At 48.9% G+C, this 23,838-nt stretch overlaps 1 protein-coding gene across 8 annotated transcripts in view; it reads right to left on the bottom strand.

The window, feature by feature from the left end:
- Window positions 1–23,838, bottom strand: part of afdna (afadin, adherens junction formation factor a) — a 99,612-nt gene that overhangs the window by 23,754 nt on the left and 52,020 nt on the right. For 4 of the 8 annotated variants that reach the window (XM_030771341.1, XM_030771346.1, XM_030771343.1 and 1 more), the window contains exons 11-22: window positions 20,451–20,520; window positions 20,037–20,143; window positions 19,553–19,608; window positions 17,437–17,642; window positions 15,428–15,448; window positions 14,104–14,249; window positions 12,670–12,764; window positions 12,081–12,346; window positions 10,519–10,662; window positions 9,542–9,740; window positions 9,122–9,225; window positions 6,420–6,500 (exon numbers count right to left, since the gene is read on the bottom strand). In XM_030771341.1, coding sequence (XP_030627201.1) covers window positions 6,420–6,500; window positions 9,122–9,225; window positions 9,542–9,740; window positions 10,519–10,662; window positions 12,081–12,346; window positions 12,670–12,764; window positions 14,104–14,249; window positions 15,428–15,448; window positions 17,437–17,642; window positions 19,553–19,608; window positions 20,037–20,143; window positions 20,451–20,520 — 1,495 coding nt within the window. The remainder of the gene's footprint in view (window positions 1–6,419; window positions 6,501–9,121; window positions 9,226–9,541; window positions 9,741–10,518; window positions 10,663–12,080; window positions 12,347–12,669; window positions 12,765–14,103; window positions 14,250–15,427; window positions 15,449–17,436; window positions 17,643–19,552; window positions 19,609–20,036; window positions 20,144–20,450; window positions 20,521–23,838) is intronic. The other 4 variants (XM_030771347.1, XM_030771345.1, XM_030771342.1 and 1 more) reach the window with 1 other exon arrangement.

Raw genomic sequence — 23,838 nt, forward strand, 5'->3', positions numbered from 1 at the left:
TTCTGCATGTGCTGTCTAATGAGAAAAACCCCCACACAGGCTGTTAAAAATCAGCATTAAGCTGAGGAACTGAACTTCAAGGTTTTTTTTTTTTACTTTTTTCTTTTTTTTTCCCCCCTCAGAAGTGATTGGGTTCCAGCCAAGTGATTAGAGACTGAAGGGCAAGTTCAGACAGGAACCACCTCAAAAGCCTTCTACTGATTGAACTGCAGCGATCCATGAACATTTTCACATAACCTACTCATTTTCATATCTCCTACTTCATCATTTGTATGAAGGAAAATTTAAAGTTTGCCTTTGTGCAAATGTCCAACCTCTCGCCCTGAACCACAACGGTTTTGTGAAGAGGGGTGAAAAGTTGAAATGGAGATTAGAACATTCTCTTTCTTTTTATCTGTGAACGTCACCCGTTTGATTTTGTTTTCAAAAGAGTACTTACAAAACCGAAAAAAAAAACAAAAAAGAGAGGCATGCAGTGAGTCCAGTATCAGTCCAGAGGGCACTGCAGGAAACCAGGAGGGTGTCACATCTCATCAGAGGGTTCATAGCCATGCCTGGACTTACATTACCTGTCTTAGAAAAGATCATCAGAGAGCTCACAGCCATTCTGTGTGTGTGTGTGTGTGTGTGTGTGTTTTTGAGTGTGTGGGGGTGTGTGTGCATGTGTGCGTGTGTGTGTGTGCGCGCGCGCGTGTGTGTGTGTGTGTGTGTGTGTGTGTGCGCGTGCGTGTGGGTGTGTGTGTGTTTGTGTTTTTGTGTGTGTATGTGTGTGTGAAGCACTGTGTGTGCTAGTCATTTTTCACACCTGTAATTACAGTGAGCGTTGCCAAGAGCCTTGCAGCACACTAGAGAGGAGACAACTACAGACCACTTAACGCAACACAGGTCTCAGCAGGTCTCCGACCACACCGCGCCACCAGACAAATGCAAATAACTTTTTAAAAGCATGCCAGACGGGGGTTAGGGGGGGAGGGCTGGATGATTACCCCAAAAGACCCAGAGTGAGACAGAGAGAACCAGAGAGAAAACATTCATGTTTCAGGAGGGCGGGACTTCAGGTCGATGACCTGACGGACAGTGACAATGGCCTCTGAACGGGGAGTCCAGTCATCAGACACTGTCACTGATTTCAGTCACACAGCTGTGTAACATCCTTAGTCAGTCAGCTTACTCACAACACTTAGGCTCAGTTTCTGCACTGACCCCAGTCAATGAAAGACTTCCAAACCACAGACATTCAACAGAGCCATGGTGTCTGCGACTGTCCTCACTCTGAAAAGTCAGTTTGTTTCATCCTCTTTGATCTTATTTGAGTATCACCGTTAAAAAGAGGTGCAGCCCCACTGTTTGGATGAAAAAGACACGCCTAAAGTCACAGCTGTTAGGAGAAAAACAATAGCCATCATGACAACAATAGGCCAATGAGGATAATGACAATAAAGATTATGACAACGTGAGCAGTGTCATAGCCCGGCTCAGAAAAACACACAGAGGTGCTCCACCCAGAAACATTTCCTGAGCGCGGAAGAACTGGTCAGCTTAGCATTGCACATACAGGAAACTGGGAGCTGAGAGAAGCAGGTCCTCAGCTCCCGCGCTGCCAGTCTAAACCCTTACGTTTGTTCAGTCAGCCGCGGCTCTCGTCTGCCGCGGGAGCACGCCGGCCGCTCAGTGCATCAGCCGCCGAAAACCCAGGACGTCCACGTGACAGCAGAACGTTAAAAAAAAACGGCTGATAACGTCACGCCGTATCAGAACGATGCCCCCCCCCCCCGTGACCTACGGCACACATTAAACAGTTACGATAAAGTCCACAGAAAGGTAATGCGGAGAGTGGAGATGGTGTGTGGAGAAGTCACACAATGTGCTGGGCTTATCAGAGAGATTTCTGCGCAACAGTCTCAGAGATTTGTGATGACAGGAACCTAATCTTCATACGACAGCCGGCCCTACCAACCGTGTGCATTAGGTCAGAGTACGTGTTAAATGAATGAACATCAATTCGGCTGCCATTGCACCCTGAGGACACCTCCCCCCCCCCCCCCCCCCCCCCCAAACCCCCCCCCCCAAAAATCCTTACACAGGGGAATGGTTTGACCAATCAAACACACACACCAGAGTAAAGAGCAGTGAAGGAGTGAGGAGCACTGTTCCTCCTTCAGAACAGTCTCTGTTTTGTCCCTCTCTGTGGGGCTCTGTTTGCACTCAGACATGGGGCTCACTGGGGACTCGTACCCCAAATCTACTGCTTCCTGTCTGGGGGGCGGGGGGGGGGTTATGGGGCATGCGTTTCCAGCAGCAAAATGGTGAAAGGTAAATAAAGCATGGAGTCCTTAGGCATAAAGCGTGTGTGTGTGTGTGTGTGTGTGTGTGTAATAAGAGGAGCTTTCTCAGTTCTGAGCTCTGAGGAGTGTGTCCATTGCCTGACCTGTATTAGCTTTTGTCTAATCACGGCTCTGCATTAAATCTGTGTTTATCTTCATTTAGAATGTTCTGTGATGTTCCGCAAAGACATCCACAGCCGCGTGTCAGCGCAGGATACGTCGTTCAGTGACGACAGACAGAAGGCCGCTGATGATTCTGCGCTCAGCCAGAGCCGGCAGGAAAATGTCATCACCCGTGTGAAGAGGATTTTGGGTAATGAGCGCCGATCAGCCAGCGCCTTTCTTCAGACCAGTGAGGCCTCCAATGTTGACGTGTGGCAGGGCTGTTAATGACATGCAGGATGTGTATGTGTGTGTGTGTGAGCACACTAGTTGCTTGGTTAGAGAGAGAGAGAGAGAGAGAGAGAGAGGGAGAGAGAGAGAGACCAAAACAAAGCTGCCTGTCTTCTCAAACTGTTTAGTCGGGCTGGGAGCATGTGTGGCTTTCAGCAGAGTGGAGAACTGCTGTCTTCTTCACGTGGCTTTTCCATTGCTCTCTCTCTCTCTCTCTCTCCTTCTCACTCTCTCACACTCTATCTCTTTCTCTCTGCACAAAAATTTTTCCAGGTTTTAGAATGAGCTGAACTTTTTTCTTGGCATACATTGAAGGAACAGCTGCCAAAAGATTCAACCTTCGACCAAACAGTAACAAAACAAAACAAAACAAAACAAAAACGTTAACCCTTTCAGACATGCTCAGGTTTCCAAAACTCGCCCGATCACGTTCTTCTCCTCTCTCCTTCAGAAGAGAAAAAACAGAGCTAGGCTGAAACGAAACGGTTTAGTCGACCCGACGACCGTGATAAAAAAACCAGCAAACACCTCAGGTGTTCTGGGCTTTCTCTTCCTACAGCAGGCCGCTGCACAGAAAAACAGGGGGCTGCTCCCTGTGAGGGCCGGAGGCGTGAGGAATCCAGTGGATGTCGGAGTGTCCGAGCATGCAGGAAATCCAGCTCTGCGCCATGAAAGCATATCCTTCCATTGTTGCTACAGTAAACGACAGCAGGGGACTGGCCATCCAGACGTCCTCACAGAGAGGGAAGGGGTTTGGGGGGGGGGGGGGGGTGCTATTGTACTCCACTCTAAAGTAAACAAACAAACAAAAGCCCACAGCTGCAAGGCATCTGTGTGAGCTTAACTCCTGTACAGTTTTTAAGGGATTTGCTGGTTGATAAAAGTCAAGGAGCATGACTGTCTTGCTTAGCTTTGGTCTTTTTTTTTCCCCCTTTGCTCTCAAACTACGGCTGGAGGGAAGACAGAGTGTGTGTTACTGGAAGGATTCCTTCAGATTCCCCAGTCCAGTGGGAGACATCAGGATATCCCCGTTTTCTCCACACACACACACACACACATCCCTACTTACACCAGCAGTTAAAAAGCAGCTCTATGAACTGAATCTAGTCTCCACTGAGGGTGAGGAGATAATTCTGCTAATATATTACCACAGAGACTAAGAGGCGGCCACACTACCAGTGCAGTGAGGATGTGTGAGTATCAACAGTGTGTTACCTCTGGGAATTCTCACACACACACACACACGGTGATAAATGCCCACCAACCCACGAACTGTCGACACAAACAACCCACGTGTTCCCTCCGAGCTCCGATTTCACACAAATATAGCCAAAGACAACCATTCCAAAACTGTTTTTAAAAAAGATAAAAAATAACAAATATAGCCAAAGAAAACCATTCAAAAACTATTTTTAAGAGGAGAAAAACCGTAAGACTACACACATCTGCACAGTGGAGAAGTAAAACCGTGAGCTGAAAAGACAGAGTGTGAAGTGAACTTCAGTCAGGCTTTGAATGAATGAGGCAACAGAGAGTGGCCTAAGCTGTCACATTTGTCCCATACAACACCCTAAAAATCACACACACACACACACACACACACACACACACACACACCAACATCTGTCACCACTTCTCTCTCTCTCTCACTCACACACACACACACACACTCACACCCTTACCGACTGGTCCTTCCTCCCGACAACCGAGATCCACATGGTGGTGCTTTGTAGTTCGACCTGAGACAGTCAAAACCAGAAACAGTCTGCTACAGAGACCAGCTGAGGAGAACCAATCAGAGCAGTAGAGATGCTGAGCTGTGGGCTGAGCCGTGGCGGGGCGCTACATTACTGGAGCTCCATAAGGCAGCTGAGAGTGGCCAGGGCTGGAGAAACTATATCCTCACTCTTACATAAGCAACTCAGCCACACTCGTCCCCTTCTCCACTCACGTACAGTTTAGAGAAACTTTCCCTACTGGTCTCAGATCTGTCTGTGTGTGTGTGTGCGCACACCGCTCTGGCCAAACCAATGATTACTCTCCTCTCTCTCTCTCTCTCTGGGTCCACCTCTTCTTTAGTCCGCCTCCTCCCAGTTCTCTCTCTCTCTCTCTCTTTTCCTCTCCTCCCTTTTTTCACTCCTTCCCTCCCACTCTCTCTCTCTCTCTCTCTCTCTCTCACTGTTCTCCTCTGCCCCCTTGTTCTCGCGCCCTCTCTGTCTAAGAGTAAGCGAACACACACACACACAGAAAATCATGGTTATAAAGACAGGTTGGAGGTAGGAGTGGATTAGTGGTTCTCGTAGAACCAGCAAACTCCGCCAGCTCCTTTCTAACAACTTCTCTCAAAGGCGAGCCCATCAGCCCAGCACTCAAAACAGTTTTTATACGCTGCAGCCTCAAACACAGCTGCTGCCCAATTACTACCTGCAGCGTGGATTAGACTTAACACACACACGCACACACGCACGCACACACACAGGTAGAGAGAGTGAGAGAGAGGGTGAGAGAGACTAACAGAGAGCACAATCACAGGACTTCTGTGGTCTTTAGCTGAACATACCATTACTACTGCACTGCTACGCAATCAGCATGTGATCAACAGAACTGTACGCTAATGATAAATAAACATGAACAAACAAATAATCCCCCCCCCCCCGGAAAAAAAACTACTTTTACTGCAAAAGGGCAAAACTTGTTCTCTGACTTGTTTTCTGAGGGTGCAGTTCTACCCTCACTGTGCTCTCTAGACCAACCCACTGGACACATCTGGGAAAGAAAGAAAGAAAGAAAGAAAGAAAGAAAGAAGGAAGGAAGTCCTCAAAGCTTCAAACTGAGTTTTAGAGCAGGCAAAGGGCAACGCCAGAGCATTTCCCCTTCACAGTCAGTGGAGGAAAAACTCTTCGCTAGGCCGATCTCCGACAAGGAAACAGACAATGTCGACTGAACAAAAAAAAAAAAAAGAAAAAAAAAAATAGAAGAACAGAGGGCAGGATTTGCTTATGGCTCAGAGCTGAATTACCGTTGGAGTGTTTACACATCCTCATTTTCAGAGGGTCTCAATGACTCTGGGGGAGAGGGGGGCATTCAGAGAACCAATAAGAGCGTCTGCCAGAAAAACAACCAATAAGAACGTCTGCCAGAAAAACACACACTGTGGGAGGAGCTTGTGTTCTGTGCCACACCTACACAAACCCACAAAACTCAGCACTAACACACACACACACACACACCAAAACAGGTCCCCGCCAAGTTTAAAGCAACCCAGACTTATACTAGTTATACAACTTATTCTACTCATCGAACTAATTCTATTCATACAACTTACGCTACTCACACAACCCAGACTCATCCAGACCACACATCCTTTGACTCCTGTCAAAGCCTCTTCTCACGCATGGCCGTCAAACACATACGACTTTTTCAGGAAGACCCTGGGTCAAGGCGACTCCAGAAGCAGAACTCCTGCGACAATCACCTCCCACGTCACAGAGACGACATCATCCAGCACCAGTCCAACTAACCGCCTGGGCCGTACCAGCCCTGTTTCCCAGTCTCCCTCAAATCGCTCTTCATCTCTCATCGGTCTTTAACCTGGCCCGCGCCCGGCCGAGGACGGCAACTCTTACAAACCCACCCTCCCCCCCCCCCGCGTCACAAATGAAATAAATAACTAAAGAAATAAGAAGCACAGGTGAGTCTTACCTTGGCGGCCACAATGCTGAGGCCCATGCCATTGTGCTTCTTCAGCGTCACCGTCACTACTTCCGGCTCTTTCCGCATTGGCTAGAGAAAGATAGAGAGAGAGGTGTAGAGACAGACAGAGAGAGAGAGAGAGAGAGAAAGAACAGCTGAGTTACTGAAGTCCTGAGACAGGGCGTTTGCGAGCTTGCGATCCTCGGGCTGCTGTAGCTCCAGTCTGAGAGCTCCAGAGAGCTGCGTCCCGTGGCGGTGCCTGCTGCAGAATGAGTGCCGTGGGGAGGGAATGGGAGGGAAGGCTGCGGGGGCTGGCTGGTTCTCAGAGCTGGGGCCGACCGCAGGGAGAAAAAACCGAGAGGGCGCTGGAGACAAGTCAAGAATGAAAGCCACATGCGCCGGCTCCAGAGTGCGTCAGGACCTCAACCAGCCGAGAGAGAGAGAGAGAGAGAGAGAGAGAGAGAGAGAGAGAGAGGGAGAGAGAGAGAGGGAGAGGGAGAGGGAGAGGGAGAGGGAGAGAGAGAGAGAGAGAGAGAGAGAGAGAGAGAGATAGGGAGAGAGAGAGAAAGAGGGAGAGGGAGAGGGAGAGAGAGAGAGAGAGAGAGAGAGGAAGGGAGAGAGAGAGAGAGAGGGAGAGGGAGAGGGAGAGGGAGAGGGAGAGAGAGAGAGGGAGAGGGAGAGGGAGAGGGAGAGGGAGAGGGAGAGGGAGAGGGAGAGGGAGAGAGAGAGAGAGATAGGGAGAGAGAGAGAAAGAGGGAGAGGGAGAGGGAGTGGGAGAGGGAGCGAGAGAGAGAGAGAGAGAGATAGATAGGGAGAGAGAGAGAAAGAGGGAGAGGGAGAGAGAGAGAGAGAGAGAGGAAGGGAGAGAGAGGAAGGGAGAGAGAGAGAGAGAGAGAGAGAGAGGGAGAGGGAGAGGGAGAGGGGAAGAGCGAGAGAGAGAGAGAGACAGACAGAGAGAGAGAGACAGAGAGAGAGAGAGAGAGAGAGAGAGAGAGAGAGACAGAGAGAGAAAGACGTCCCACAGACAGGCAGTTCACGTGAATGTGCACCGCTCTAAGCACGGCTATGGGCTGCAGGGCGATGCTATGCTGTTTGTCGGCATTGTTGAGCTCGCGGGGGGGGGGGTTCTGTGATGGGGTTACATGGAAGACATTGGTATCTGTGATGGAGCTATTTGGAAGAGAAGGAGTCACTCAGCATGCCTGTGGAATAGAGTCACCCACACGGGGTGGGAGGGGACTTTTTTGGGCACGTAGCCAACTCCTGAGCCGTAGAGTCACGGAGTTTTAAAAACAAAAGGAGGAAAAAACCAAAGAACACACATCTGAGTTAATTGGACGTGAACATTCTCTTCATGCCCAGGTGACAGCCTGAGCAGTTAGAGTTTTACTACCTTCATTCCTTTACCACTGACATCTCAGAGCTTCGGCTTCTCCAGTAGCACTCAACAGGTCTCTATATTTAGACAAGTATGTTTCCACGACCTCTTGAGAACCAATCGAGCATCAATTTTGGGTTGTTTCTCGGGACTAGAGAGGTTTTGATACAAACAGCATCATGATCTACAGTGCTGGAGTCACGAGAGAGAGAGAGGGGGAGAGAGAGAGAGAGAGAGAGAGAGAGAGAGAGAGAGGGAGAGGGAGAGGGAGAGGGGGAGAGAGAGGGGGAGAGAGAGAGAGAGAGAGAGAGAGAGAGAGAGGGAGATAGGGGGAGGGAGAGGGAGAGGGAGAAGAGAGAGAATGAGTAAGTGAGTAAGACAGAGATAGCAGGAGAGATGAGAGAGAGAGAGACAGAGGAAAGAGAAAACGAGTGAGAGAGGTAGAGTGAGTGATTGAATGACAGACAGAGAGAGAGAGAGAGAAAGAGAGACAGAGAGAGAGACAGAGACAGAGGAAAGAGAAAAAGAGAGTGAGAGAGGTAGAGTGAGTGACTGAATGAAAAAGAAAGAGCGAGGGGGAGAGAGAGAGACAGAGAGAGAGAGACAGAGAGTGAGTGAGCGAGCGAGTACAGGGGTGGGCCAGTCTGGCATGAGACCAAGGCACATTAATCAGAGGTTCTGTGGCGCTCCACCGATCTGAAACGGCTCCCAATCTGGTTCAGCCGTGCCGTGGAGCTGACGCCCGGAACGGCACAACTCATGAAAAACCAGAGCCGGGGGGGAAAAAACAGCAATTACAGGGGCAGCTGCGCAATTTTGGACTCTTTGTGTGATTGGGGTGAGGAGAAGGCTATCATTTCCCGACGTCTGGGAGAACTCAGCTTGCTAATTGCCCTCTCCAGCGTATCTGGTGTCGACGGTAAAAAATCCACGAGTGTTGGCGTTGGACCGGTGTGAAGCACACACACATACACACACACACACACACACACACACACACACACACACACACACACACACACACACACACACAAACACACGTGTGATGTTGTTCTTAAAATGCTCCCTAACCCCCGTTTTACGATACTGACGTAAAATGCGATTTCTCTGTCCGCAGTCTTGTGTAGAAAACAAAGACAATATGCCGCATCAAAAGTGTAACAACAAGGAGAAAATTTACAATAGAAAAAGGAGAAAAAAAAAAAGTTCAGGTCCAAACATTTTGCTTCTCAGAGGAAAACAGCAGCGCAGAGACGAATGAAATGAAAAGCCCGAGGTTTCGACGCCCGGTTACGTACAGCGCCGACTGTTTTGCTTTGTTTTGTTTACATACCATGTCGGTGGGGTCGACAGTGAAGTGGCTGTTGCAGTCAGCTCCTTCAAAGTAAACCGTCCAAGTGCCGGGCGAGCGGGGGTGAGGGGTCAGTCGACAAAATCCTGGAAGACAAACGGCACAAGTACAGCACTCCGTAAAACACTGATAGTCCTGTTTCCTCTCTCTCTCTCTCTCTCTCTCTCACACACACACTCTCTCCTTCTTTCAAAATCAAACATTGTTCAACGCAGGAGCAAACAGGCTAATCAATTTGACCTTACCTTACTGCATTCCTCCACATCAACGTCACTTTAAATAAACACACGCGAACCCTTTGTGCCGATCGAAACGCAGCAAACACCAGACTAGTGGCTGTTCATTCAAACCCTGAGACTGCTGTGGTGCTGAGCAGGTTATTCCAGCCTTAATGTCACACACCTCTCTGACAGAGTGGCTCCAGAAACTCCTGAAATCCATTGGGAATGTTTCGCACCACGTCGCAGGAGTAGCCGTCCTCGGGGAGCAGGAAAGGCAGCTGCAGGTCTGGGTCCTCCTCCAGCTGCACCTCCCTCCCGTCACTCCGCGCCAACTCGTCTGCCGTGTTCTCCGCCACGGCAACCACCTGATCTATCAGCTCCTGAACAGAGTGGAGGACATAATCAGACCTCACTGTGTGTGTCTGTGTGTGTGTGTGTGTGTGCATGTGTGTGTGTATGTGTATGTGTGTGTGCGTGTGCGTGCATGTGTATGTGTGTGTGTGTGTGTGTGCTTTGTGTGTTTTCCCCTCTGAATGGAAAACTCCTGGTTAAACAATATCACACGGTGAGCGGACTGGGTTTAAGGTCAAATTGGGAGAGAAAGCAGCATTGAGAGAACATTAGTAAAACCTGAACAGGAAAGGCAGTGGAAGGAGGACACACACACACACTCACACACACAGAGACACACACACACACACACAGAGACACACACACACACACAGACACACACACACACACACACACACACACACACACACAGACACACACAGACACACACACACACACACACACACACACAGAGACACACACACACACACACACAGAGACACAGACAACATCTGTACATCTGTACTCTCTCACTCTTTCTCTCATCTGAAGACAGAACCCAGGAGATGTTCTTCTCAAGCACCACTCTCATCTCTCTCTCTCTCTCTCTCTCTCTCTCTCACACACACACACACACACACACACGCACACACACGCACACACGCACGCACACACACGCACGCACACACGCACACACACACACACACACACACACACACACACACACACACACACACACACACACACACACACACAACCATTAGGGGGCTGGGGAGACTGGTTCAGAGGGATAAGGTGAGAGGCTGGGTAAAGACCAGAGGTACTCACGGTGGGAATATAAGGCTCGTCTGGAGCACAGTGGTAATTGGTCAGTAGTGCATTTAGCTGCAGGGAGTTGAGTTTGAAGCAGGTGTTGTTAATGTTCTGGACATCCTGCATGGAGTACTTGTCCATGGTGAGGAGAGTCGTTGCCTAAAAGAGAGAGAGAAAAAGACAAAAACCAAAAAAAAACTTTACTGTCACTCTCAGCTTGGGAACACTACACCACAAACAATCTCAGACAGTCATAAACGAATCTCTACTCTTCACACACACACGCACACACACACGCGCACACACACGCGCACACACACGCGCACACACACGCGCACACACACGCGCACACACACGCGCACACACACACAAACACACACCCTCATGTGAGACAAAAGTTACAAAACTCTTTTTTTTTTTTGTAATGAGTACCTCAACCCTATACAGAGAAAAAACACTTAAACTGTTCAAAATATTGGGAATTTGACATTCAGGTCAATGTCCTTCAATGAAACAATCAGCAGTATGAATGACATCTGATTGTGTGTTAGACTGGACCTAACTCTGTCCTAAAACGTGCCCCACTGTGGGATATGTGTGTTAGAGTGGACCTAACTCTGTCCTAAAACGTGCCCCACTGTGGGATATGTGTGTTAGAGTGGACCTAACTCTGTCCTAAAACGTGCCCCACTGTGGGATATGTGTGTTAGAGCGGACCTAACTCTGTCCTAAAACGTGCCCCACTGTGGGATATGTGTGTTAGAGCGGACCTAACTCTGTCCTAAAACGTGCCCCACTGTGGGATATGTGTGTTAGAGCGGACCTAACTCTGTCCTAAAACGTGCCCCGCTGTGGGATCTGTGTGTTAGAGTGGACCTAACTCTGTCCTAAAACATGCCCCGCTGTGGGATCTGTGTGTTAGAGCGGACCTAACTCTGTCCTAAAACGTGCCCCCCTGTGGGATATGTGTGTTAGAGTGGACCTAACTCTGTCCTAAAACATGCCCCGCTGTGGGATCTGTGTGTTAGAGCGGACCTAACTCTGTCCTAAAACGTGCCCCCCTGTGGGATATGTGTGTTAGAGCGGACCTAACTCTGTCCTAAAACGTGCCCCACTGTGGGATGTGTGTTAGAGCAGACCTAACTCTGTCCTAAAACGTGCCCCACTGTGGGATCTGTGTGTTAGAGCGGACCTAACTCTGTCCTAAAACATGCCCCGCTGTGGGATGTGTGTGTTAGAGCGGACCTAACTCTGTCCTAAAACATGCCCCGCTGTGGGATCTGTGTGTTAGAGCGGACCTAACTCTGTCCTAAAACGTGCCCCGCTGTGGGATCTGTGTGTTAGAGCGGACCTAACTCTGTCCTAAAACGTGCCCCCCTGTGGGATATGTGGAGCTGGACTGGGAGACATGTTTCTAACTCACAGAGATCCTGACATTTAAATCAAAAGCACCGATCCAATCATAAACTCAAACCAAAAGAGCACACAGAACACAGAGAGAGCGTGTGTGTGTGTGTGTGTGTGTGTGTGTGTGTGCGCGTGCGTGTGGTGTGTGTGTGTGTGTGTGCTTTTGGCACCTGTACGATGCGGCTGAGGTGGCAGTCCGCGGCCAGTTCCAGTCCCTGTTTCTCCGCCCAGGCCTCGATGTGGCTGAGCTGCTGCCGTAGGATGGCACCCCAGTAATGTGAGCAGAGCCCTGAGTCTGCCTCCGTCACCAGCTTGTTAAACAGCCACATGTTGATGAAGTGGAAGAGCTGGGAGAAGAGCTGGATGGTGAGGGCGGCGTTGACACGGCAACGGCGCAGCAGAGACATGGCCCCCGTCAGCGTGTGCAACACGTCCTCTGCAGAACGGACAGGTCGAGGGAGAAGAACACTTGTCTTATTCACAGTAAACACTTAAAGAATACAAGGCCACGTGGAGAATCCCAGCATTAAAGTCAAGTGTGAGAGGTCAGTGTTGAATCAGCAGTGAGCAGGACAAGAGGGACCGTCTACCACCCTGCCACATGAGATCATCAGGTAAAGGCCATTAAAGAAATAAACATTGACTGATGAGTCTGGGCAGTCGTTTCGGTCCAGAGACCCTGTCTGGAGGGTGTCCTATGTTGGCCGTGCGAGTTTTGGGGTTCAGGGTTCTGTCAATGCACATGAGCGTTCTCCTTACCTATTTTGGGTCTCTGGGGGTTGTGTTCATCTGGGTCGTCCAGAAAAGCGGGCATGTAGTTGTTCAGGTCTGACTGCAGACAGTGGACCAGGTACCTGCGGAAGATGGGGGGGGGGGGATGTTAGAGAAACGTTACTCCGAGATCTCCGTGACAACCAGGTGAGCAGACAAATCCCCCCCCCCAACTCACCCCATAACCCCCCCCCCCCCAACCCCACCCTCATATTCAGAGTGAAGCCAGAACTCAGAGGGAAGTTCCCATGGAATCCCATGCTAAACACAGGTCCTGCCCAACTCGTAAAACCCACCCAGCCAAGAGGAGAGGACGAGTTATTTCAGCTGGGCTCTACAGAGGCTTCTCAAAAGGCGGCAGATGGCCATCAAACCGCCATGTTTGCACTGAGGGAGCTCTCGCTCTCTCTGTCTCTCTCCTCTCTGGCGTAACACTGCACTTTTTCACGTCTGCCTGAGAGCTCAGCCAATACAAGCCGGTCCCGAGACATTCCACACACCCAGAACTTCCCCCTGACTGACTACGGCTCCACAAACACAGTGCAAATGAGGACAAAAAAAAAACAAAAAACTAGCAAGTAGGAGCTTTTGCATGACCAAACAAAATGAAACACGACCAAACACGACAATTAACTTATGTAAGATCCTGTCAATTGCTCTTTTTTCTCGTTGTTGTTTCTTGTAACCAGCTCCTTTTTAACAAAGGATCACTGTTTTCGAGAATGAACAAGTGATTCTCATGCAGAAAATGAAAGATGGCCTATGTCTTTCTGCTTCTGAAAAGCCTCATATGAAAATAATCTCTCGTGTCTTGGCAGACGTGCAGCAATTGAACTCTGCTGGTCTACTGATCCTACACACTGTCCCATCACTGCCATCATTCACAGGCAAACACACGGTGCTCTGACACACATAGCCCAGACAGCCGAGTCATACAACACTGACCCTTGTTCTAACAGGGCTTCTGTGTCTGACTCCTTCCCTCCATCTCTCTGTGTGTGTGTGTGTGCGTGCGTGTTTGTGTGGGTGTGTGTGTGTGTGTGCGCGCACTTTCTTACCATGCTTTTTCTCACCTGCTTTGGCCCTTATTGTGTCTATTCGTATGTGGTATGTGTTTGTGTGTGTGTGTGTCTACCTGTATGTTGGGCTGTGTGTGTGTGCGTGCGTGTGTGTGTGTGTGTGGTGTACCTGTACGTTGGACTGTGTGTGTGTGTGTGTGTTGGACTGTGTGTGTGTGTGTGTGAGTGTACCTGTAAGTTGGACTGTGTGTGTGTGTACCTGTATGTTGGGCTGTGTGTGTGTGTGTGTGTGTGTGTGGGGCTGTCAGTTGGACTCTCTCTGTGTGCGTGTGTGTGTGTGTGTGTGTGTGTGTGTACGTGCGTGCGCGTGCGTGCGTGTGTGTGTGGGGCGGTCAGTACTCACTTGAAGGCCTTCTGGACCAGGTGTGCGAGGATGTCCTGTGCGTCCAGTGTGATGCGACTCAGGTCTTTGTCTTGTTTGAAAAAGTTCAGCAGCTCCGAGGCGTTGGCCATCCAAAAGGCAAGGGCGCCGGCGATGTTCTTCTGTTTCTGTAACAGACGAGGACGCCAAAACCGCGGGTGAGACGGGGGGACATTGGACCAGAACCAGGAACGAAAGGGTTCTCACAGCCATGAGAAAGAGCAGCAACTCCCGGGATAGACTTGTGCCCCCCTCCCTCCCCTAAGCCCCTTACAACCAGACACTGACCCCCCCCCCACTGCTCATAAACTCAGAAGAGCCAAGACTTCCATGTTCACTCAGACTAGGGGAAGAGTCCAGCTCTGTGCAGAACAGGCTGCTAGCTGGGAGAGATTCACTGCGGCTTCGGGGCCAATATCTCACCAGCCCGTGGCTTTGGTGAGAGGATTCTGTGATGTGTAAACCAATGTCTGGGTCACAGACTAGCAGCCGGGTCTGCACAGGCCACGGTTTGTTTCCAGTGACAGTGGCACAGAGGCATACGATGCTACAAGACGGCTCTGTCATCTCGCAGGGGCCTCAGATACTCTGGACCTGTTAGATTCAGGCTTGGAATGAGGACGTCGGTTCTGGTTTTTGGAGGCCAGGGTCTGGTTGCATGTGAGTTAATATTCCCATACACGAAGAGGGATACACAGGGAACGCAGGAACCGTGTGTATGCCCGCACATGTCTATCCCCGTGACGACGATAGCCCCGCCCCCTCCCGGCCCCGCCCTTCCCCGTTTTCATCAGCCATAGAACGCATCCAAAACAAAGACAACAACGTTAACCACAGACATACAAAAATAAATAAATAAATCAATAAAAAAACAAACAAACAAATAAACAAAATAAACAAACATAAGCCAAAGAACGCGGGGGTTTGTCTGTCATCCACACTGAAGTGCAGTAAGCAGAGATCACATGGAAGTGCCAGAATTAAAATGCTGCCACAGTCAGCGCTGGTTGGTTTTGTTTTAGTACGGCATGGTCCAGGTCGAGCTGAATGAGGGTTATGGGGGGGGGAGGGGTTTCTTTGTTTTTTGTTTTTTTGTTTTTGTTTTTGGTGGGAAAATCCAGCTGTTGGAGAGGGATTATTGGCAGGTTGGCTGGGTAGTTTGGTTTCTGTTACAGGAAGGGAAAAAAAAAACCAGAAAGCATGGAAGACTGAGCAAAGCTGACTGAGGAGATGAGAGAGGAGAGAGAGAGAGAGAGAGAGAGAGAGAAAGAGAGAGAGAGAGCTCCCTGGCAGTGCGTTGTCCTACCTGATCACCTTCAGCAATATCCTGCAGAGAGAGTTGAAGGGGGGTTGGGGGGGGGTGGGAAGAGGAGGGGGGAGCAGACAACCGACAGGACAGAGAGAGAGACTGTCAACAACAGCCACAAACATGAAAACACATCTCATCAGCATGTCGACAGGCATACACACAAACACACACACACCTGCACCATCAGTCAGTCGGGGGGTTCGTGGGTCAGAAGAGACAGCCCTAAATTTCCATTATGGGCAAGTTATTTTTGTAGAGTTTAAGTGTGGCTGTTGGCAGTCTAAGATATTTTCCACCAAAGGGCTGTTTTTAATGATAGATCCATGTGTTTAATACATATGTATATAAAGTCTTACAGTGAAGAACAACTTGCAGATGTCAGAATCCTAAAACTCTCCTTCACAGACGTTGGCGAGGCCCAAATGTTATCATTTTAGGTCCGGGGATTACAGCTTTGACATGAGACTTCAAATTTGGATTTTATAAGTCATCTGAGATTAAAATCTAAACTTTAAACAGATTTAACGACTTTACGATTTTGGTGAGATAGTGTGTCTGTAGCACATGGAATTTTACCCTATGCTACAAGGCTTTGTGGAGCATGCATGCCTCATATCTGGAGTTTGTGTGTGTGTGTGTGTGTGTGGGTGTGCGTGTGAGTGCGTGTGTGTGAGTGCGTGCGTGTGAGTGTGTGAGTGTGGGTGTGCGTGTGAGTGCGTGTGTGTGAGTGAGTGCGTGCGTGTGAGTGCGTGTGTGTGAATGCGTGGAGAGTGTACGTGTGTGTGTGTGTGTGTACACGTGAGAGATGAGGCAAAGCCAGCCAGGTCTGAAAGTTAACTTAATAAATGTAACTGGAATCTGACGGACGGTGAAATAATGGATTGCAAATCAATCCTTGCAGCAGAGAGGAGGAGATCCATTAATACTGACTGTATTTGTTTTGTCTGCTCAGTTAGCTAAGTCACTTATATTTTCTTTTTTTTTTTTTTTGAAACGATAAGTGCAGCTGGCCGGGCCACCCAGAAGACTGGTAAAGTGCTGGGGTGAAAGAAAGACATAAGAAAACAGACAGAAGACATCTGTATTCTATTCATCACTCAGAGGGCATTGAAACATGACCAAAGGCTGAAGCAAGCGGAATTTTGGGGCATTTGGAGTGCGCCGGGCTCTACATTAAATTAATTAAATAAACAAATTGAGAAACTAACTGATAAACAAACTGAGGAGGGATTACACAGGACAGGTAAAACTCACACACTCACACACACACACACACACACACACACACACACACACAGAGCGCTCAGACACACTAACATGTCTGTCATGGAAATGACCTGACTAGGTGCAGTGGCTGGTGAACATTAAACACTAGAGCACTACTGGAGTTTGTGGAGTCACTAGAGCGTGTGATGAGTCTGGGGTCTGACAGGTTGAACTACCAGCAGGGTAGTGAGGGACGACAGGGGGGTGTGAACAGAGGACCCAACGCTAATTCCCTCCCCAAAATAAAACAAACAAACAAATAAATAAATGAAGAGGCCAACTGGGTCTAAAAATCATGTGAGTCTGGACTTTTTTTGGGGTGGGGGGGGGGGGGGGGGCAGCTGGTAGGGAAAAACAAACACACTCTGATGTGGAGACACTTCACTCTAGAAATTTCTCCAGGGACTGCGAGTGTGGAGAAATGACAGGGCACTGAATCTGGCAATGCCATAAGGTTTCACTGTATATCCGGAAAAAAAGAGAGACAGAGAGAGAGAGAGAGAGAGAGAGAGACAGAGAGAGAGAGAGAGAGAGAGAGAGAGAGAGAGAGAGACAGAGAGAGAGAGAGAGAGAGAAAGCGAGAGAGAGAGAGAGAGAGAGAGAGAAGAGAGAGACAGAGAGAGAGAGAGAGAGACAGAGAGAGAGAGAGAGACACAGAGAGAGAGAGAGAGAGAGAGAGAGAGAGAGACAGACAGAGAGAGAGAAGAGAAAAGAGAAAGGGGCCAGAGTAGAAAACTCACCTGGATTACTCCCTCCATCATGCTCACCATCTTGTTGACGATGGCGATGAGTTTGTGCGTGCGCTCTGAGGGGCTGATGTCAGGCCGGTACTGCGCGGACATGGCGAAGCGACAGGCCATGTACAGCACGTAGGTGGGCGACAGTTTGAAGTGAACCGTGGAACTGTTGGTGTAGTTGATGATTGCTGATAGGAAGGCATCCTCCGCTAGATACAGAGGAGAGAAACGGAGGGGGAAGAAAAAAAAAAGGAGGAATAAGAGAAGAGAGAAAATCAACACAATATAAAAAAAATAAATAACAACACAGTAGCTTACGGACCAGACCTGGGTCAAAAAAAAGGCTTTGGACTTGAAGTGAAAAATTAGAATAAGCTGGTATCTCAGTGCTACCTGTCCCTATGTTCTGTCTTCCTAACGTTAAAGAGAAAGTCTAACAGGACAGCACCACACAAATGCCTTCCAGTGTCGACATTAAAACCGCTGTTCATCCCGATACTTAAGAGAGTAACATTACAAGCAAAGGAAACCCTGAGGTGAATTCGGACAGGGCCCAGTCATTCAAACACTCAAAGTATTTGTTTGACCGAGGTTTGGACTAACTAACCTTGACACGATGACTGATGTTTATTGTCGACCATGACACCTTTAAGCCAAATAAAATAAACTGATAAATAAATAAATAAATAAATAAATAAATAAATAAGACTTTGAAGAACTGAACGCTAACTGAGTGTTCTTGGGGTAAAAACAATTCTAACACCAACGCCTTGACAACTGGCTAAATAAAAAACAAATAAACAAACAAACAGTAAAACCAAACAAACACTAGGCTAAAATAACAGGGCGGGGAGCTGTGGATCTCCAGAACAGGAGCAGGGAAGCCCAGAGTCAGAGGGAAAACACGACTCCTGGGTTCACGGAGCAGTCAGAGAAGAGCAGGGAAGCCCAGAATCAGAGGGAAAACACGACTCCAGGGTTGACGGAGCAGTCAGAGAAGAGGAGATGGGTATTGAGATAACATTGTTTTCTCTGCCTGGCCAATGGATCGCTGTGGGAGATGGAAGCAGCCTGTCTCAGGCCAAACACGGAGCACTCAAAAAAGCCGAGACACTCCGGGCCACCACAAACTACGCACGTCTGAACTGCAGGCCCAATAAAAACAGCTCCAGCCGGCCCCGGGGCGACGGAGGGCCCCGCCCACACGCGGGAGGAGCAGAGCATCTGAGAAAAGTTCCCAGGGAAAAACATTACGTAATCTGAGCAAATATATCATTTATCTGCTCGCTCAGGTCGCCTTTGGCCTTTGTCGTCACAGCAACTCTCACTGACGCCACCTTGTGTTGACAGCTTCCGAAATTAAACTGCCGTATCATATCAAACTATTAGCGCGACGGAGAAAACCGGCCAATCGGACGCCTCAAATGACCGGGCACAAGGGCGAGGAAAACAGAGCATGAGCGCTGGCGGTCTGCGTCGATAGTTTCCGTGTATTGATCTGACGCCCACTGTCCTGACTGTGCACTAAAAAACCGACAGGCCTCTCAGTCTTTAACCGAAAAAAGTCCACAGGCTTAAACTGAGTCAAACCGAGATGACCCGTCTGAGTACAACAGTTCAAACACCACAATCTAAACATCAAACACACCCAAACACACAACGATTGATTCAAAGAAATTTAAGCACGCAAAAAATAAAACCTTTAAAATAAATAGCATCTTGACAGCCATTTCAGCGATGAAACAATGAAATGATGTATAAGGCCGAATGTGAAACACAGCTGACCCTGTTCGACAGGTGCTGGTTAAAGTGAGTGTGTGTGTCTGTGTGTGTGTGTGTGTGTGTGAGTGTGAGTGTGTGTATATGTGTGCGTGTGCATGTGTATGTGTATGTGTGTGTGTGTGTGTGTGTGTGTGTATGTGTATGTGTGTGTGTATGTGTGTGTGTGTGTGTGAGTATGTGTGTGTGTGTGTGTGTGTGTGTGTGTGTGTGTATGTATGTGTGTGTGAGTGTGTGTGCATACGTGTATATGTGTGTGTGAGTGTGAGTGTGTGTGTGTGTGCGTGTGTGAGCGTGTATATGTGTGTGTGTGCGTGTTTTATGGAGGGACAGTACTCACAGTTCTCTCTGAACTCGATGCTGGCAGGCAGCGTAAGTTCCGGGCCATCCTGAGACCTGTGAAGACAGAGGTGACTGTCAGAGAACCAGGAGAGAAAAGGTTCGTTCACTCCACTGTCCACAGAAACCCAGCGCTCCAGCGGCAGAGGACCCCGCCGACGATACAGCATGGCCAAGCAGACCCAGATCAGCTCTGAGCCTCTGGGAGGGTGTGTGTGTGCGTGTGTGTGTGTGTGTGTGTGTGTGTGTGGGCGGGACCAGAACCTCTGAATTATTAAGGAGAGGACTCAGTCCAGGTGTATTATCAGGTTTTGGGTTTCTCGTGTCTTTTGCGGAGAAGCCTTGGGGGTCGGGTTTCACAGTGGACTGTTCTCCAGCGCTGACTAAAATCGCCTAAATGACACAGGGCCGGTCTGCAAGAACCCTGGCTCGCCCTCTGATCCGTCTGCCTGTCTGCTCCAGGGTGAGATGGTGACAGGACTCACCTGCTGTCGTGCCTGATGAATTCATGGTGTTCTCCACGGATCATGGGCTTCACCATTCCCCTCTCACCGCCATTCCCAGACCGCTCCATATCCAACTTCCCTGAACTCTGCAACCCCAGGACACACAACGGCAAAAATATTTTACACACACACACACACGTACTTACAGGAGGACAACACATAACACACACATCTCATCTCTCTCTCACATACATGCACAGTCAGATGCATGACTCACTCACACACACACACATCAGAACTTACACGTCATCAGTCAACAATGCACATCTCATCTCTGACCACTGTAAGACACATCACACACAGTCACTCAAACACACGCGCACCGACAGTTATATGTCGGATCCTCCCCTCTCTCTCACACACACACACACACACACACACAGTTTTTTGCACCTTGCTGGTGGGGAGGGCCGTCCCACTGTGAATGTCTCCGTGCAAGTCAAACGTCGTCTCTGGGACACTCCTGCATAACAGACAGACAGACAGACAGACAGAGAAAGATAACATAAGGTCTGTGTATCCTATAAGCATGAATATTGATTCCTGACTGTGGCAGGCATGAGGCTAAACATAATCCACTACCCTACACACTCAGCCAAAACCACAAACAGGAACACACACTCTTCCACAAACACACCCACACACACCACACTGATTCTCTCTGACAACCCCTGCCAATCAAACACCCAGTCACACACACACATTTTATCACACACTCAGACACTAAACCTGCCCTGTCAAACATCCAGTTACCCATCTGTACAGACACAGACACACACACACTCTCATACATGCACCCACACCCTAAACCTCTGCCTTATAAAACACTCACACATAAAACCCAGAGGGCAAAAAGTCTTATAAACACAAACACAGACCAACACACACATACTTTCAACCATCTATACACACACACTCTAAACCTCTGCCACATAAAACTCCCCCACAGAAAATAGAAGTCACTCCGACAACCATCTGTGCGCGCGCGCACACACACACACAAACACACACACACACACACACACAAACACACACACGTACACACACAAACACACGCACGCACACACACAAACACACACACACACACACACAGAGAGAGAGAGAGACTGTCAATGGCATATCAGCGATTCTCTCTGAATTGCCTGATAGGGCTAAATGAATGAGTGGGAAACCTGCCTTCTAAATATAGTCCTCATAAAATGTTCATTACCTCACCACACCAAAAGCATTACCAGCCCCATGCAAGGACAGGCCACACAGATCACCCCCGTTTAGACGCGCTCTCTACCGACGCTGACAAACATTGTCTCTCTCTCCGTCTGTCTCCCTGTCTGTCCCTCTCTCTCTCTGTCTGTCTCTCTCTATCTCTCTCTCTCCATTAACAGAACACTTATTCACTGGAAGGATATAGATGATAAACATGCAGAGTCCCTGTGAGTTTAGAAGTTTCTGAGAACTGACAACTAGAGCCCATTCAGATTAAAGAACTGAAGTATCTGGGCTAGAACGCGCCAACCTCACTGTTGACTGTGTTGTTATGTGTGTCCGTGTGTCTGCGAGTGCTGTGTTAAACAGAAAATGAAAATACAGGCATAAAAGCACGGTTTGCCTAACAGACCGATAAACTGATAAAACTCTAAAAGTCTGAACATGAAATCTCCCATTACCTAACCTGCACCTTTCTCTCTCTCTCTGTCTGTCTGTCTATCTCTCTCTGTCTGTCTATCTCTCTCTGTCTGTCTCTGTCTCTCTCAGGCTGTCTGTCTGTCCCTGTGTTGCCTATTCTCAGTACAGCCATAATCCCAATCCACGAGCAGGATACCGCATTTACGACAGATTAGGGATTTTTTTTCCTTTTTCTTTTTTTTGTTTTGAATCACTATGACTCAGTGTCTAACATAAACAAGCTCACAAAGGAAACATTCAGTGAGAACGGGTCTTCACGGGGCAAATCTAAGTGAGACTGAATTGATGCAAATCTAATTAGGCCTATCGCATGATCACATGTGTGTGTATATCCAGTCACACACACACACACACCATACACACATGTACGCACGCACAAACACAGAGGCAGGCAGACAGAGTCAAATACAGCGCTGAAGAGAATGTCTGAGAGAAAGTGACAGGAACCAAGTCAACGTAAAATAAATCAACCAGCTGAAACTTCAACATTTTCTCTTCCCAGGGTTTGTGCTCGGCCGTGAGAGGGAGAGAGAGAGAGAGAGAGAAAGAGAGAGAGAGAGAGAGAGAACCTTAACAGCTTTCACAATTTCACCAGCTCTACCAGACAGAACAACACACCTACTGCACACCGGACAGAACACCACACCTACTGCACACCTGCAAAACTAAAAGCCCTCCACTCCACCTGGGAAAGAAGCATGCTACACAGCCAGCGCCGTGTGCCAAACTTCGGACCACAGATGGGTTTTCCACAGTGCCTTTAAAACCTCCAGTCCACTCACCGTGTCAATGCTCTGTGCTCTGGACTCAGGCTGGAGAGGAGCGCACACACACACACACGTTACACACACACATACACGCACACTCAGCTGTGTGCTCCGCAAAGCAACAGCGACCCAGCTCAATGCGCCGAAGCCCAACACGCCACACCCCGAACCAGCCTACCTCACACGCCTACTCCCCCTCATCAGATTAGAATCCCTCAGCCGCACTACCTGATACAACCTCTCTCTGTCTGTCTCTGTCTGTCTCTCTCTGTCCCTCTCTCTCTCTCTCTGTCCCTCTCTGTCTCTCTCTCTCTCTCTCTCTCTGTCCCTGTCTCCCTCTCTCTCTCTCCACCCTGTCTCAGTCACATGTGAAGCATCTGTTTCGGTGAAAACAGCGGCTGGTGCCCGGGCCGCGTGTCGTTGTCCCGAGAGACGGCGGTGAACAAACGAAACACGATGCAACGCAAACACATAAAGTCTCTGTAAACACAGAACTGTGCAGAAAAGCCATTCTACTGACTCAGTGCCAGCGACACACTGGATATCAGACTGACTGGCTTTACTAACGGAGGGATTAGGCTCCAGTAAAAAAGGTCTGTGTAGCATCCCGATTCGCAGACCCAAAATGCACTGAACAAAAAAACAAAAAAAACAAAAAAAAAAGAAAAGAAAGAAAAACAGAAGCCAGGGGGCAACAACATCGACAAATTCCTGACATTCCAGGACAAGGAATTCCAGTTTTCCATGCTGACTGACAGCTTGTGAAGGCCAGCAGTCCTGAACTGGAGTTTTCCCATATCAGTCATGGGTTTGTAAACAGGAACCATTGAGTCTGGTTCCTGGTTGTCTCACGCGGCCTTTATCTACCTGGGTTAGAACACGAGGGGGTTTAACGTGTACACAGCCTACAGACAGTCTAGAGCAGTCAGCCACTGAGTGACACATCCTGCTGTCCAATCACAGTCTCCCTCTCTCTCCTTTACTCACACCAGTCAATGAGGCAGTGGGCGGGGTTACTGCATCACATGACAACAGTCATTTTGGGAGGACAGACTGGGCAAGACTTGACAGCTGACTCTGGCAGGAAAGCGTTTGTGTAGTCACAGCATCCACAAACAGGCCTTCACACTGTCTTCAGAAACTAAGACACTTCACCATAATAACACGGCTGTTTACTCCGGGCCGTCTAGGAGTACCATAGAGATGATACAACAGGAGGCACGGTTTCCACGAATGTTCATACACAACGGCTATCTTCTGCAACGTTTTCCTGTCTCCTCAGTAACAGGAGTAGCCAGCCCAACTCCACAGAGATGGTGTGAACTGGG

This window comes from Chanos chanos, chromosome 4 (assembly GCF_902362185.1).
Source record: "Chanos chanos chromosome 4, fChaCha1.1, whole genome shotgun sequence".
In the NCBI taxonomy this organism is placed as follows: Eukaryota; Metazoa; Chordata; class Actinopteri; order Gonorynchiformes; family Chanidae; genus Chanos; species Chanos chanos.